Below are 17,636 nucleotides of genomic sequence, written 5' to 3'. Positions count from 1 at the left end.
CATCTATCTTCCTGCTGATGTAATGTAGTGGTAATGGTGCATTATTGTAATCATTGTATAACAGATTTGAACTGGATATTACACTGAGAACATGTCTTCTTTATTGGCTTTTTGCTAATGCTAATTATTTAGACAAAATCTATCAGGAAACAAAGGCAACATTTCTTTTAGGGGACTTGCAAATTTGAGTACTTTACTAGACACAGGAGAATGCCTTTTAACATGAAACTAAGTAATAAGAAATTGGAATAAGAATTATTCAAGCTGTCATTAAAGTGTTGAAATACTGTATATCTGGCTGGCTTTTAATGAAACAGGGACATAAGCTCATAACAAGGAACAAGAATGCTACTCCAACAGACAAAGAGGAGCACATCAGCCTGACTGTTATTTATATTTATACTCACTAATGGCTTCCATTAGGTTTAACAGTAAAAACTAATTGAGTTTGCATGGATTATTTATACACTGTAAAACTTGCCTCCCTTCAATTTCACTCAGGTGTATATAGAATTGCGAATGCACTCATTTGACTCATTTGATTTTACAAAATCAGTTTGTAAAGCTGTTCTCTCATAAAACATTTCCACTCTTGTTTTTATAAAAAAAAATGTATACAGTATTTTAAAATATTAGCAGCTATTTTTTGTTTAGTGGATAAACATATCATAATATAAGATCACATGTGATTTTTTTTATTTCTACATCATGTTATTTTGCTGTCAAAATGTATGTACTCCCCCTTTAGAATAGATTGCGTTCCAGATTCCAGCTTGTGAAGTGCAACATTTATGACTGATTATTTTCTGAGGGGGATCAGACAGGAATGAGTATCATGTAAAAGTAACACATTTCAAAGTTATTCTTAGCTGTATATTTTATTGAGGTTATATTATAGTTAGAGATGTAACACAGTGCCTCTATCTGTATGTGTACCTTTCAGTAGTTAAAAAATATCCTGTATTTGGATTAATGCACAATTTTATATTAGTATTGACAAATGTGTAACTGGCCAGCACTGTCAGCAATGTGTGTGAACATTTCCTTAACCTCAGCTACATGTCTGGAGTTGTCATTTTACTCTGCATGCAATTTAGCTCTCAAAATATAGATAAACAACTACAGTGAGCCAGCAGTTGCTAAATACGAATAAACGAAGCAACACTGTTAATGCATATTGCAGTGTTTTATGTATACTTGGCTGCTTACTTACCCTGTGCATTATTAGTATCACTGGTAAAAGAATAAGTCTAAATGTGGCTTAAGTCATGGTTCCAAGCTGATGTTGAAATAATAAAGGGGTATTGCATCTTTGTAAAAGGCTGGGTGTACAGTAATTATTCTAATTAAAGTATGAAGGTGATTGTGCTTGCTTTGTGCAGATGAAACTTGCAATTACTGGTGTCTCATTACTATTGTGTGAGGCACAAGGTCAGGCCTTTATTGCCATTGAGATTGGGCAGTTACTCCCTTTTAATGCCATGGTGTTGTCTCTATCTGTATGTCCTGCCTTATATTAAATGCAACAGGATTCAATTATTGTTTTTTAATAGAAAGCTATGTTTATATATCACAGAATCCTTGCCTCTCCTTTGCGCTAAACTTTCCTTTTGGACACTTTAGCTCCACCCTTGCGTACTTGACTTTGCCTCTGTTTTTCTGTTTTACAAGATCTTTCACATGTTTAGATATAGTAACCCATGCTTTCATGTCTCTAGTCCTTTTCTTTGGTTTTTCAGAATGTTTTATGATCTCAACTTTTATAATGTGTTGAATTCTTAATTCTGATTGGTCAGAAGGTGTTGAGGTGTTGTTTGAATATGATATTGTTTCTATAGTAACAGTGGTGATAGGTAAAGGATAAGATGCTGATTGATCTACACAAATAGATTTTAAATGTGTAATGGTTGATAATGTATTCATAAAGTTTTCGGTGAACAAGATTTTGGGAAGAAGCCTCCGGTGTAACTTTAAGGATACATGTTGTGCTGGTTGAAAAAGAAAGCTGGGTGAGGGAACAACTGTATCTTACTAAGGCAACTGCAGTTGCGTTAGTAAGAACAGGAGCCTTGGACTTGTATTTGTGGCTGTTCTGTATAAAAGGAATAAAACTCTTTGGGGCATGCTGTTACTGAAAATGAATACCCCTTAGGGTGATAGTAGTAACTCTGCTTTGCATTGTTTTTTTTATTTTTTGCTTTGTAAATGTTATACTATGCTGTAATGCTTATTACGTGAGGCATTTCCAGTTGCCTTAAGGTCACTCTAAATCTTGATAGGCGTTATGCCTCACCAGCCTGTTAACATTAGCATGGTTTTATGGAATGTCTCACAGCAATATTTACAAAACAGTCTTTAGCTCCTAAATGTTTAGCATTTGATGAGGTCTTCATAGAAATATACCCAGATCTATTTGGAGCTGAAATATGATTTTCTATTGTCTGCATGAGAATAGTCTGTCTACCTCATTTAATGAATTCATTTATTGTATTTTCTTTTTGCAGTAGAGTTGATTATGATGAGAAATGTGGATGCTAACCATTATGACTCAGCAACCAGGCCTCACTATTATCTTACAGATATTACTGTCTCACAAATGCAATATACTGTGATGAGAAAGTGTATGAGAGAAATGGAGAGAGAATGCATTAAGAGAGAAAGAGAGAGGGGTAGGGTATGAGAGAAAATGAGGGACAGAGAGAAAAGTGAAGTAGGAGGCTATAAGAACAGCAGATCAAGAGATCGACGCGGCCAAATTGGTGTTTATCAGTTCAGCTTGCCCTGGTGCTCAATTACTCCGGATAGGAGACTGAGAGCCCGCGTGAGTGTGTGAGGAGGTGGTGTAGAGAAGAAAACGGGGTCATGTCATGTGTAGATGCTCAGTGTAAAGCAAAGCTGGGTGCGCAAAAAGAAACACTTTGATTTGAAGAGAATTAGCCGGACACCAACAGGCTACTGAGAAAAAGAAGAAAGACAAGACAGCCACCTGCGGCCATGCACATCATCTTTGTACAGTTTTATGTGATTTAACCATGCCCATTTCTGCTTCTTAGATATTTCTGCATTCTTTTTATTACTCATGCAAAGCTTTTCAGCCAAAAGTGCATATCAGTCACAGAATTCATCCTCTCTTTTTTCACTCTTTTTTCTGGATCCTTGCCTGGGTCACATCTACCTCTTTTCTTACTTACTTCTAAGACAACTATTTTTTATTCTATTCCTCCAGACCTACATTTATTACCTTTCTGCCTCTGTCACATGACTGCACACATGAGGTAAGATGCTCCCAGAAGCACAAATCAGCCTTCTACAAACAAGTGCATAAGATAAAGAGATGAAGACATACAGTGTGTACATTATGTGTGTGTAACAAGGTAGGAAAAATCATTCTGCATTTTCCCATTATGTTTTATTCATGCTTTAATTCGTCCTGCCTGAGCGCCTTTCTGTTTTCATCGACTCAAATCCAGGATCCTTTGGTGATCCACTATTAATGCAAGGTGATTGCTTTTGTCCTGTTATTATGCAGCGAGCATGAGTCAAATACAATGCAACCGTATGGCAGGGCCAGCAAAGAGAGTAATGGCCTCTGAAAGCTTACAAAGTTTACTGTATATAGGCAGAGTCAGCGATTTTAGCAAGTTTGTTTAAGCTAGATGCTACTCACATCCAAATGGATGGCATTTGTTTTTAGCTTAAACTACCGCTTTTGGTGTAGTTTGGGGTAGCCAGTGTACATATACAGTATATCAGATATTTTTGGTTTTCCTCTAACATGTTCTCTATATCAATATATTCTGATAAGTTTGAACTCATTTATGCTTGGAGTTGTATGCAGTTAAAATCTGAATAAAATCTGATAACTGTATTTTTGTTAATACTGTATATGCTTCCAGGCAGATAGAACCACTTTGGCCTGACCTCTCTTATTATCAAGGCTTTTACACCAACAGAACTGTCACTTTATTAAAACATTTTTTAGTTTTTACACCATTCTGTGTAGACTGTAGAAACTGTTATTTGTAAAAAAAAAAAATAAATAGAAAATCCCAAGAGATCGTTAGCTTTAATACTCAGACTAGCCATCTGGTACCATTCCTTGCAACAAATCTCATATTTTTCTATTTTTGATATTTAAAGTAACCATTAAAAGACCTTTGATTGATTGAAATGATTTTATGCATGGTGCTGGCAAATGAATAGCTGATTTGAATACTTCATTAATGAATGTCCTACTAAAGTTAATGGTACGTGTATATGGCATCATGTCATACATCCATTGTAAGACAAGTGATTATATAATTTTTAAGTGATATTTATAATTGTATTATTATAATTGTATACAATAATGTTATCATTTGCTCTGACACAGACTCTGATGCAATACTATATGTAAGCTAAAAGTTATAATGCATTATAGCACACATGGTTTCACTGCTTATAACATTCAAATGCTAACATCCACTGTCTCTCCTTTTTTTTTTTAGTTGTTAATAAAAAAAATTACATTTTTTAATACTGTTAATATTTAACAAGTTGTAAATGTCAACTTTGTAAGGTGCATCACCTGTTCAATCTGTTTTTAATAGTTCTTAGATACATTCACACTTTAATTTCTGTGTTGATAATCTCCATCTGTCAGGTACAGGGTCACTTCTGCCTGGTGTGTAATCCTGCAAGGAAAAATGTAGACCCTGCCAAGTCCTGATTTGACTGAAGGGGTGTTTATTTTCTGCATACAGTGCTCAGAAGTATATATAGTTTAGTTTGACGTAGGCACTTTTTCTGAGCAGTATATCTTTCTATATATTGAGTGTTTGCTGTTATATGTGCAATTGTTAGTTTAGCGTTTCAACGCTCAAATAGGGACAAAATGGGGTTACAAGCTGTCGGGTCAACATGAAATCACATGCTATGATCAGCAAGTTCTTCAATTCATGTACTGTAGGCATGGTAAGATTTGTTGATAAGCATTAAAGTTAATGATGTGATCCATCGATTTAAAAAAGTGTGCATCAGATACAAGTTGGCATTTTAATTGCGTTGCATAGTTTTTAACATATTTGCATTGGTAAAAAATTTTATATTTGTATATCATATACTTTATACTTTAATTATTCAAAAAGTGACCAATAATTTGTGACCAATATTTTATATATAGATTAATATCTCCTTGCAAAACTGTTTCTCAAGCACGTTCTCCTAGCACCACTGCTGCTACGTGACTATGATTATATCATAACATGTACTCTGTGTATGTCTGTTACAATATAAGTACTATCAATTACTGACCTTTAAATCACATACATGTTTTTTTTTTTATTATTAAATATGTTCATAGAGTAGAAATGGACTATTCCAATGATTTAACCAAACATTTCTCTTTGGAGAAGAAATTGCAATAAGTACAACTCAAACAACGATTTGTCAAGTCATGTGCATGACTGGGCATGCTAGACACACAGACGATTTTGCTCACACATTTTTTTAGGTGACACAGTTTTACAGTGTGTAGCAAGGGAACTATGGATGGATTGAGGGAGAGTGAGTGAGTGAGTGAGTGCTTTTTGCACGTGCAAGCTGGCATTTAATTATTGAGTGTGTAGTTGCAGGCAAGAGTCACTACACCAACACTTCCATTTCCCTGCATCCCCAGATAATGCCTAGATTGCACAATCTGCCTTGAGCCGGTTGCTTATAGGGCTTGAGTGATGGTGCATGTGTGTGTGGGTGTGTGTGCGTGTGAGTAGTTAAAATAAAGAGCATAAGGAAGGTCAGGGCTGAGTCTTTGCACATCTGTAGTGTGTGCATGTGTAAGCATGTGCAAGAGTATGTTTGTGTATATGGGTGTGTGTGTGTGTGTGTGTGTATATGTGTGTGTGTGTGTGTGTGTGTGTGTGTGTGTGTGTTTGAGTACATGGAGCAGTGCCTACAGGAAAAGCATGTGTGTGTGGGAAGGTATTAGCATTAGCGCTGGATGGACTCTGAGAGAGAAGCTGAGAGGGACAGATTGTACCAAAGCGGTGCATGAAAGCAATTAGAGTGATTCGGAGACGTTTATGACAATGGGACAAGAACATTAGCAGGATGTTAATAAAGCCTATAAAACAAAAACGAATAAACAAATACAATGAGCTCCACGTACACTTCAGCAAACATGGATTTCTCCAGTGGTTAGACTAGGTTAAGGGGGTGAACACGGCAAATGCACGTGGGAGTGAACAGATAAAATATTGTTTTTCAGCAAGTTTGTTAGGATGTGCAGTGGGTTTTGAGCAAAAGCAGTATATAAACACACACACACACACACACACACACACACACACACACACACACACACACACACACACACACACACACACACAGATTTGGGTTATATTGATTGTGGTCATCACCTGTCAAAACACAACATGTTGTACACCAAGGCAATACACAGCACATAAATCACTAACATCGGCAGTTGCCCCTCCTAAAGCATGAACCCAATCATGAAAATGAACTAATGAAATGCAGAGACATACTAATTGAATGTCTTTCAGAAAATAATCTCTGTCTCTTAACATAGGTATATAGCTTATAATGCTTTCACATAGAGCTTTCACAATTTTATCATTTTTCCTTTAATCTTCAACTTTCCATCTTTTTCACCAACTGGTTTGATATTTTGTGCATGCTGAAAAATGTTTTTACTCACTTTGGCTGTCAAAAGAGATTATTTGAGTTAGTATATCTTTCCGGGAAGATAGAACAACTCTGGCCTGACCACTCTAATCAACTAGGCATTTCCACCAAAAGAACTGTCACTTTATGTTTTTTGTTTTTAGCATCATTCTGAGTAGACTATAGAAAATGTTGTGTAAAAATTTTGAAAACTTTAAAAATAAAAATAAAAAAAGATCAAAACCAGCCCTTCTGTTACCAGCTTCTATGCCATTATCAAAGTCACAAAGATCACATATTTTCCCAATTCTAATGTTTGGTTAAAACATTAACTAATCTGTACCTGTGTAATTTTATGCATTCTGCTGCCACCACATTTTTGCCGTATTATAAATAATAGGGTGTGCAGGTATTCCTATTAAAGTGGACTGTTAGTGTATATGACATAATGATGTCATTGTAAACGATAATATAATGTAAATATTTTACACACTAGTGTTGTAGTTAAGACCACCTTAAATGAAATTAAGAACAGTGTGTGTGTGTGTGTGTGTGTGTGTGTGTGTGGGAACCAAGACAATACCAGTTCTTTGAGGGGGCTGATTTCAAGACCAAGGCACTCCCAAATTCATCTGAAATATCCACATAATCCTAACCCTGAAAGAAGATTATAAAATGATTGAATGTCATTGCAGGGGTGAATTATATTTGTAGGAATCTTCCTGGTTATTATGAGAACCAAAATAAACACTAAGGAGCTGAAATCAACATCTGAATTCAGTGCTTATTTTCCATGTTTTATGATCCACCTAACACACTACAGGTTTTTGTGCAAGCAAAAATCCCAAACATTTTGATATTTATAATGCTTTTAATAGAACAATAATTTTAAATAATATTTATGAAAGAAAAAGTATACTTTATGTAGAAAATTGATGCTCAAGCACAATCATTGAGAATGTAAATTAAAGACGAGATTTCACGATTTTAAAGACACTGTTTTAAACATTGTGTCTATGATGTAAGTCACTTTAAATTAACTTCTTGTTAATTAAACATTTGTATAAAACCAATAATATGTTTGCATTCATATTCATGTTTGTGAAATTCAAGTATTCTTTTTCAGTCAAAAGATTTTGAATTTTGTGCCCATTTGTATTCATTATTGTGATGATTTTGGACATGTTAATTTCTGACCAGGTGCAACAGTAACAAAAGACAGAGTTAAGACACAACAACACTAGTAGACAGTACTGTTTTAATGTGCTCAGAAACAGGCTTTGATGCGATTCAGTATGTGTGTCGCAAGTTATAATGCTTTATACATCACATTCCCGCTTCAACTACTTAAAGAAAAAATTTGTTAGACTGGCAGGCTTTCATGACAGCTGATGTACGTGTATGCACATTTAGTAGGGTGTGCATCAAGTATCAGCTGTCGCAAAAGCATTACATGCAAATTTTGATGTCTGACATACACATTTAGGTTAAGTGACACATTACCCATTCTAAGGGTGCACTGTGACAATTTCAGCACAGATTTGAATGTCAATTATCATGTTATGTCGCTGTATGAAAAGATACTCCAATGTGCTTATATTTGTGTAATAGATAAGACATAGATGTCAATAGTTGATCTTGTGTAATGTGACAGCCAGTTAATATGACATGGTATATAAATATAACAATTCCATCATTTGATTAGTTGTCCTGTGTTTGTCTCGTTTTAGAGCAGCTCGTGCATTTGGAGAGTACCTTTCACAAAGCAACCCTGAGAACCGCAACGGATCAGGTCAGACCACACACACACACACACACACACACACACACACACACACACACACACACACACACACACACACACACACACACACACACACACACACACACACACACACAAGAACTACAGTAAGGTCAGCATGATTATAAAATTATAATATACTGTTGCTAAAAACAGCTCTGCTATGTTTCTTGTCTTGTCAAAGTGACTACACAATAATTACATACATTTCATAAAAATGTTTGCCTCACTGAATATTACTGTCAATTGTTTATCAACGATTGCGCTTTAGTTACTTAGATAATATCTTATCCCACAGTCCTTCACCATTAAAACCGGAGCATTGTGTGTCTTTTGTGGACTCAGCTGAGGCGTTTTTGTCATCTTAGCAATATACATGGCTGCATACATAACCCTTACCCTAACCTATAGCTAATATTGATGGGTATTGACCATATCTAATTATTGAGAGGGGCATACTTGGTGTCTATGGAGGTTACGGCCCTGAACTAATCCTTCCTCTTGACAGTTTGAGCCATCCTTTATCTCAAACCTCTCAAAAGGCTTTTACTATTGATATTAGCTACACATTTCCCATACAGAAATCTGATATATATCTGATATATATATATAGTTAATATATGTGAACATATATGAACATATTTGTAGTTTAATTGGTTGCTTGAGACATACAGTATATAATAAAGTATATGTACAAATTTTATTTTTTTTTTTACTAACTATGTAATGTTTTTATGCATATGTAGGATACATATACTTTAATATATTGTGTAACACCAGTCATGATACAGTAAAGTACAACACAGTATACAGTGAGGAAAATAAGTATTTGAACACCCTGCTATTTTGCAAGTTCTCCCACTTAGAAATCATGGAGGGGTCTGAAATTGTCATCGTAGGCGCATGTCCACTGTGAGAGACATAATCTAAAAAAAAAATCCAGAAATCACAATATATAATTTTTAAACTATTTATTTGTATGATACAGCTGCAAATAAGTATTTAAACACCTGTCTATCAGCTAGAATTCTGACCCTCAAAGACCTGTTAGTCTGCCTTTAAAATGTCCACCTCCACTACATTTATTATCCTAAATTAGATGCACCTGTTTAAGGTCGTTAGCTGCATAAAGACACCTGTCCACCCCATACAATCAGTAAGAATCCAACTACTAACATGGCCAAGTACAAAGAGATGTCCAAAGACACTAGAGACAAAATTGTACACCTCCACAAGGCAGGAAAGGGCTACGGAGAAATTGCCAAGCAGCTTGGTGAAAAAAGGTCCAATGTTGGAGCAATCATTAGAAAATGGAAGAAGCTAAACATGACTGTCAATCTCCCTCGGACTGGGGCTCCATGCAAGATCTCACCTCGTGGGGTCTCAATGATCCTAAGGAAGGTGAGAAATCAGCCTAGAACTACACGGGAGGAGCTGGTCAATGACCTGAAAAGAGCTGGGACCACCATTTCCAAGGTTACTGTTGGTAATACACTAAGACGTCATGGTTTGAAATCATGCATGGCACAGAAGGTTCCCCTGCTTAAACCAGCACATGTCCAGGCACGTCTTAAGTTTGCCAATGACCATTTGGATGATCCAGAGGAGTCATGGGAGAAAGTCATGTGGTCAGATGAGACTGTAATAGAACTTTTGGGTCATAATTCCACTAAACGTGTTTGGAGGAAGAAGAATGATGAGTACCATCCCAAGAACACCATCCCTACTGTGAAGCATGGTGGTGGTAGCATCATGCTTTGGGGGTGTTTTTCTGCACATGGGACAGGGCGACTGCACTGTATTAAGAAGAGGATGTATTGCGAGATTTTGGGGAACAACCTCCTTCCCTCAGTTAGAGCATTGAAGATGGGTCGAGGCTGGGTCTTCTAACAAGACAATGACCCGAAGCACACAGCCAGGATAACCAAGGAATGGCTCTGTATGAAGCATATCAAGGTTCTGGCGTGGCCTAGCCAGTCTCCAGACCTAAACCCAATAGAGAATCTTTGGAGGGAGCTCAAACTCTGTGTTTCTCAGCGACAGGCCAGAAACCTGACTGATCTAGAGAAGATCTGTGTGGAGGAGTGGGCCAAAATCCCTCCTGCAGTGTGTGCAAACCTGGTGGAAACTACAGGAAACGTTTGACCTCTGTAATTGCAAACAAAGGCTACTGTACCAAATATTAAAATTGACTTTCTCAGGTGTTCAAATACTTATTTGCAGCTGTATCATACAAATAAATAGTTAAAAAATCATACATTGTGATTTCTGGATTTTTTTTTCTCTCACAGTGGACATGCACCTACGATGACAATTTCAGACCCCTCCATGAATTCTAAGTGGGAGAACTTGCAAAATAGCAGGGTGTCCAAATACTTATTTTCCTCACTGTATATGATACCTGATGTTGAATTATGGAATTAGTTACTATGTGAAATTGGTGTCACATAGATGTTAATGTAGAATTTGCTCATGGGAATATTTAATATTGATACACTCCTAGAGAGTAATTTGAGAAGTCAGTCTTTTGCTTATCTTAGGTATCTCTGCTGCTGGAAGTATATCTGCCAAATGCATGAATGTAAATGCAGAGGAGTTAAATTATTCAGGTTCTTCTTTGAATAGAAACAAACAATTCAAATAAGATATATAAAAAAAAAAAAATATATATATATATATATATATATATATATATATATATATATATATATATATATATATATATATATAATAAATAAAAAAAAATAACTATTATTGTTCCAAAATTACTCTTTAATAACATGAATGCAATGGATCCAAAACCAACCTGATGAAATTACATATTACATACACTATATGTCAGGAATTCCCCTGCCACACCCCCTTCGGAGGCTGTCAGACTTCGGCATTCCCCAAAGCACCTCGCTCCTTCTCCCGTGCGTGCCCCGCCCGCACAGAGCTGCTCGCAATCGGGCTTCATGAGGAACACCTGACTCCCATCTACTCGCTCATCACACCTCCAATATAAACCCTTCATTCACCCACATTTAGGGTCCGTTATTATATGTTCATGCGTGTTCGTGTAGGTTCATGGTGGTGTGTGGTCTGTGTATGCTGGAGCAGCGCGGTGACCTCCTGGAAACTTTGATGAGGAACGGCGTTCTCGGAAGCGGGGGAGAGGTGATGGAGATCAGCCGTGGTTATCCCGAGTCCCCTGGTGAGAAGCTGGAGGAACCTGGCGCATGAGCTGTGGAGCAGGACTGTAGGCAAGGTCAGCTCATGCGGCAGGTATCCAGATTGGCTCCGTTTCGTTCCAGGACCTCCAGGAGCTCTCCGTCCTGCTCCAGAACCTTCAGGTTGGTTCAGCTCCGCTCCAGGTCTCCGAAGAGAGCTCCGTTCCGCTCCAGGGTCCTGACGAGAGCTCCGTTCCGCTCCAGGGTCCTGACGAGAGCTCCGTTCCGCTCCAGGGTCCTGAAGAGAGCTCCGTTCCGCTCCAGGGTCCTGAAGAGAGCTCCGTTCCGTCCCAGGACCTCCTTGAGAGCTCGGCTCCGTCCCAGGACCTCCGTGAGAGCTCCTCTCTGTCCCAGAGCGACCCTGTGAGCTCCTCTCTGTCCCAGAGCAACCCCGTGAGCTCCTCTCTGTCCCTGAGCGACCCCGTGAGCTCCTCTCTGTCCCTGAGCATCCCTGTGAGCTCCTCTCTGTCCCTGAGCATCCCCGAGAGCTCGGCTCCGCTCCAGAGAGTCCCCGAGAGCTCGGTTCCGCTCCAGAGAGTCCCCGAGAGCTTGGTTCCGCTCCAGAGGGTCCCCGAGAGAGCTGATTTCCGAGAAGAGCTTGGTTCCGTCCCAGGACTTCCGGGAAAGTTCCTCTCCGCTCCAGCGTCCCAAGGAGAGCTCGGTTCCGCTCCAGCGTCCCAAGGAGAGCTCGGTTCCACTCCAGCGTCCCAAGGAGCACTCAACTCATCTCCGAGACTGCAAAAGGGAGGTCGACCGGTTGCCCCCGGACTCCACCGAAGGCGACGGCTCGCCCCACAGTCTCCTGAAGGGTGCCGGCTCGCCACACCAGCACTCAGAAGGCGAAGCTACATTACAGACCTCCTCTTCGCCCAAGGAGACCCCAGAGCACTCACCTCAGCTCCGGGACTGCGAAAGGGAAGTTGAACCGCTGCCCCTGGCTTCATCCGAAAGCGACGGCTCGCCCCACAGTCTCCCAAGAGGTGACGGCTCGCCCCACGAGCACTCGGACGACGAAGTCACGTCGCAGAGCTCCTCCCATGGCGACATTCTGTCTCCATGCTCCCTGGACGGTGACAGGTCGCCCCCGAGCTCCCTGGAGGGTGACGTCGCACCGATGAACCTACCGAGGTCATCACTCAGCTTCTGTGCTCAGTCAGGGGCGTCGCTTCATCTCCGGTCTCCATCCAGAGGGTCTTCCAGCCGGTAAGCCATGTTGAGAAGAAATTCGGCGGCTGTCAGACTTCAGCATTCCCCAAAGCACCTCGCTCCTTCCCCCGTGCGTGCCCCGCCCGCACAGAGCTGCTCGCAATCGGGCTTCATGGGGAACACCTGACTCCCATCTACTCGCTCATCACACCGCCAATATAAACCCCTCATTCACCCACACTCAGGGTCCGTTATTATATGTTCATGCGTGTTCGTGTAGGTTCATGGTGGTGTGTGGTCGTGTGTATGCTGCTCCCGCTACATACCTTCTCCTCCCGGACTCCTCGCTTACTCCACGGCTGCGTTTACCTTCCCCAGCGCACCTCGGACTACCAACGCTTCTCCGTCGCTTCCTCCGCGCCGCGCTTCCTCCATAACGCACCGTGGATGTTATTATTGGATTGCCGTTTGCCGGATTATCCCGATCTACGCGGGTATTTTGTGTTGGCTCTGCCTTTTGTTTAAATAAAGTTTCTGTTTGCCGTTACTCCGGCTTCCGCCTTCGTACCTTGCCTAACACTATACCTGATTTGCTGCCGTAAACCACAAATGTAGCCATTGCACATGTGCAAAAATTGCAATATTTCCTGCAATATTGAATCAGCGACAAGGAAAATTTGGATGAAAAGATGTGGAGATTTTACAAGGTAAGATATTTTCTATATTTATCATTTACACTTAAACATCAAAAATGTTTATGATTTAATCAGTCTTGATTTAATAAATATCTTAGTTTTGCCTTGACAGCAGTTATGGACAAATTAACAATTTTCCACCTACTATAAAAAAGAAAAATGTAGAGTAACTTTGATCATTATTAGATGTACTGTCGAATGACTGCGTGCATCGTGTTTTACAGATTATGTGTTTATGCTTTTTTTAAACAGCTTTGCCATCTCCAAGTGCATTTTACTTTGCTAATATGATAACTATCAAACAAACATATGAATGTTCTCTGAATGTAAACATTTAAGGATCTCATCAAACAAATCTTTTAGCAAATATTTGTAACTTCAATCATTGTAAGATATATACAAGGTGGAAGTTTGCGTTTGGAAGGGCATCCAGCTATGGACCGAGGTGAGCAGTAGAGAGTGAAAAAAATATGAGAAAATAAATGTAGAGAAAAAAAAATAAAGATAAAATGTACAGAGAGAAGGTACGGATTTTTAAGAATAAGTACAGTGAAAAGAGGGAACCATGGGAAAGAGTAGTGGAAGCCAGGTTGAGAAAAGAGGTGACCATCTGTGAGGAACAGTATGGATTCATTCTGAGGAAAAGCACTACAGATGCAATATTTGCTTTGAGGATATTGATGGAGAAGTATAAAGAAGGTCAGACAAAGTTGCATTGTGTGTTTGAGGATCTAGAGAAAGAGTATGACCGGGTGCCAAGAGTGGAGTTGTAGTTTTGCATGAGGAAGCCAGGTGTGTCAGAGAAGTATGTAAGGGTGATGCAGGACATGTACGAGGACAGTGTGACAGCAGTGAAGTGTGCAGTAGGAACAACAGACTGGTTCAAGGATCGGCTCTGAGCCCTTTCCTGTTTGCGGTGGTGATGGACAGGTTGATGGACGAGGTCAGACAGGAGTCTCCATGGACCATAATGTTTGCGGATGATATTGTTTTTTGTGGTGAGAGTAGGGAGCAGGTTAAGAAGAGCCTGGAGAGGTGGAGGTATGTGCTGGAGAGAAAAGGAATGAAAGTCAGTAAGAGTAAGACAGAGTACATGTGTGTAAATGAGAGGGAGGGCAGTGGAGTGGTGCAGTTACTGTGAGAAAAAATGGTAAATGTGGATGATCTTAGGTACCAGGGGTCAACAGAGCAAAGTAATGGAGAGTGTGTTAGAGAAGTAAAGAAAAGAGTGCAGGCAGGGTGGAGTGGGTGGAGAAGAGTGGCAGGAGTGATTTGTGATAGAAGAGTATCTGCAAGTTTATATGATTGTTGTGAGACCTGTGATGTTGTATGGATTAGAGACAGTGGCATTGACTAAAAGACAGGTCGAGCTGAAAGTGGCAGAGCTGAAGATGCTGAGATTTTTATTGGGTGTGATGATGATCGACAGGGTTAGAAACAAGTTTATTAGAGGGACAGCGCATGTAGGATGTGAGGAAGGAGAAATTGAGATGGTTTGGACATGTGCAGAGGAGGGACATTGGGTATATCGGTAGGAGAATCAGCTGAGGATGGAACCGGCAAGAAGGAGGAAAAGTGGAAGACCAAGGAGGAGGTTTATGGATCTGGTGAGAGAAGACATGCAGGTAGTTGTTTTGAAAGAGGCAGATGTAGTATGGAGACAGAAGATCCGCTGTGGTGACCCCTAACGGTAGCAGCCAAAAGATAAAGCAGAAGCAAATTATATGTGTATGATTTGTAATTTCAACCTTTTATTTTATTTTGCTGGAAATGTCCTTTGCAAATATGCCAAAACGTTGCGTAACCTGATTTCATGTTAACACAAATTGTGTACATAAAGTGAAACATGCATTTTCATGCTAAGTTGTAACTTTATTACAAAAAAATGTAACTATTATCTATTTTTTACTATTCCAGAGACCTGAGCGATGTTACATTATTTCACATTTTTAGCTCCAGTTTCGGACAATCACTAAATGATGGTATGTTTTTTCCTTTTTTTTTTACATGAATAAACTTAACTTTACTCATGTAATTTCTTTATAAAATGGTTGATCTCTTTTGTTTACAAACCTTTTTTTTACTTTTAGATATGTGAGTTTTGGGAACGACATTATTCCAGCATTTTGATTCCAGTTTGGGAATCAATCACTCAAATGCAGTGTTTCAAGTTCCAGATCAGGAGAAAGTGCAGATTGATTACTGTACCATGCCACGATATTTCAATGTTACTTTAAAAATGTGAAAATAATGTTTGATGTTGCAATGTTACACTCTCGTTACATCATGTTAAATGTTTGATTTGGTTCCTTGTTGATCTACGTTACTTGCTGGCACACAGGTTTTAAACAATTGCTTTAATTTAGGTACTGCATTATGCCTTGCTGCTTGTTTTTTGTGACTTCAGAAGCAATCGTGAACCAACAATAAATGTTTGAAAATGAAATAATTTTTGGATAATTTTTTTATTAGAATTAAGAACATGTGAGGTAGTTAGATAAAGTAAGTAAAAAGTTATAGAGTAAATTTTATGTATTACACAATTTTATAAACATACATATAAATAATGTGTATGTATTATAAATACAAGGATAAACACAATTTACCCATATATGAACATGTATTGTATATGCTTATATGTGTAATATTTATGTATTTGGGAAAATACACACTGTATAAAAAATATATTTTTTCTTTATCTGTGAAATTCAAACATGAACATGTATGCAATATCTGTACTTTGCATATATTGCTATAAATCAGATTTCCAAATGGGTTGACAGCAGCATTTTTATGTACTTCTTAACCGTTGTCATTTTAGCATCCACTCTGTCTTGTGCCAGCCTTCTTCTTCTATTTCGTTAAAAAAAAAAAAAAAATCTTTATTCGCTCCCAGTGCCTGGGCCAACTACTGCTAAGGCTTTTCAGTTTTTGACAGAAAATGACTCGTTCTCTCTCTATCTCAGTCCTTCTTTCTATATTTCTCTTTTTATCTTTTTTTTTGTCTCTCCTGTATCCAGATCACCTGCTGTCTGACACCTTTGTTGGCCAAGACTCTGAATCTCCAAGCATTAGCTGCCTTCACAAGAATAACCATCTGCAGCCATACTCTAGGACATCTCCCATAGCCAAGCACACACAAGATCAGCCAGATCCGGGCCTTGTGCCAGTTCCTGTGTCGGCCAGCGGCAAGCGTCGTCTCTCTGTGGAGCGCAGCCTCTCGTCTGAGGATCAGCCGCCATCCCACCAGCCCCAACAAAGTTCGGTGAAGCCAGCACGTGTCTATACCATCAGCAGAGAAGGTGGAATGCTGGGAGCCAGGGGCAGCGAGGAGAGCCTGGAGCTCGAGGTCCTACAGGGCTCCCAAAGTCGCACTAACCACCAGAGGACAAGCCATCGCAGTAGTCATGCTCACCACCATCACACTCCATCTTCTCAGCCACTACAGAGCTCAGGAAGTGCACATAACATCCGGGATTGGGGTTCAAGGCGAAGTGGTTCAAGGGAGGACTACCCACGGCCACCATGTCACAGCCAGCGCTCGCTTGACCTTGATACAGTGCCAAGAGACAGCTCCAAGCAGCGCAAAAAGCTTGAGAGGATGTATAGTGAGGATCGGGTGTCCACTGAGGACCGAGGTGAGTACAGTATGGAAACTCCTGTGCTTTGTCTTCCTTTTTTTTAAACAAATGTCTAGTTTTAGATTTAAATACCTTCAGCAACACTATTTTTTGTTTATATTCATGTGCATTTAAAAACAAATTACTATGCATGTTCATAAAGCTGATTTATATAAAGAAACTGTATAATTCACTCTATGCACTAAATCTTCCAATAGTGAATCTCAGCCACTGCAAAACATCAGCTACCATAAATCATCAGCTACTCACACTGACATTATTCCTTCTGTTATCAAGCACCATTTGTTTATTTTTCTTAATTTAAATGTGCAGGCTTTTTAATACTTACTTTCAATACATTAATATGTTTCACACAAAAAAAAACTATATTTGTGTGATACTGAGATAAAAAAGTGATTCAAACATGACAGCGTTTCAAGACTGGGTTTAGAGTTTCAAGATTGGCTTAAGTCAGGGTTCACAGTAGGAAATCTTCTTTTAT

At 39.2% G+C, this 17,636-nt stretch overlaps 1 protein-coding gene across 3 annotated transcripts in view; it reads left to right on the top strand.

Annotated features, from left to right (window-relative positions):
* Positions 1 to 17,636, top strand: part of nsmfb (NMDA receptor synaptonuclear signaling and neuronal migration factor b) — a 60,771-nt gene that overhangs the window by 8,870 nt on the left and 34,265 nt on the right. For 2 of the 3 annotated variants that reach the window (XM_083526979.1, XM_083526977.1), the window contains exons 2-3: positions 8,391 to 8,452; positions 16,535 to 17,152. In XM_083526979.1, coding sequence (XP_083383105.1) covers positions 8,391 to 8,452; positions 16,535 to 17,152 — 680 coding nt within the window. The remainder of the gene's footprint in view (positions 1 to 8,390; positions 8,453 to 16,534; positions 17,153 to 17,636) is intronic. The other variant, XM_083526978.1, reaches the window with a different exon arrangement.

Source organism: Silurus aristotelis (assembly GCF_946808225.1).
Source record: "Silurus aristotelis genome assembly, chromosome: 23".
In the NCBI taxonomy this organism is placed as follows: Eukaryota; Metazoa; Chordata; class Actinopteri; order Siluriformes; family Siluridae; genus Silurus; species Silurus aristotelis.
This window is presented reverse-complemented; position numbering and strand designations above follow the sequence as displayed.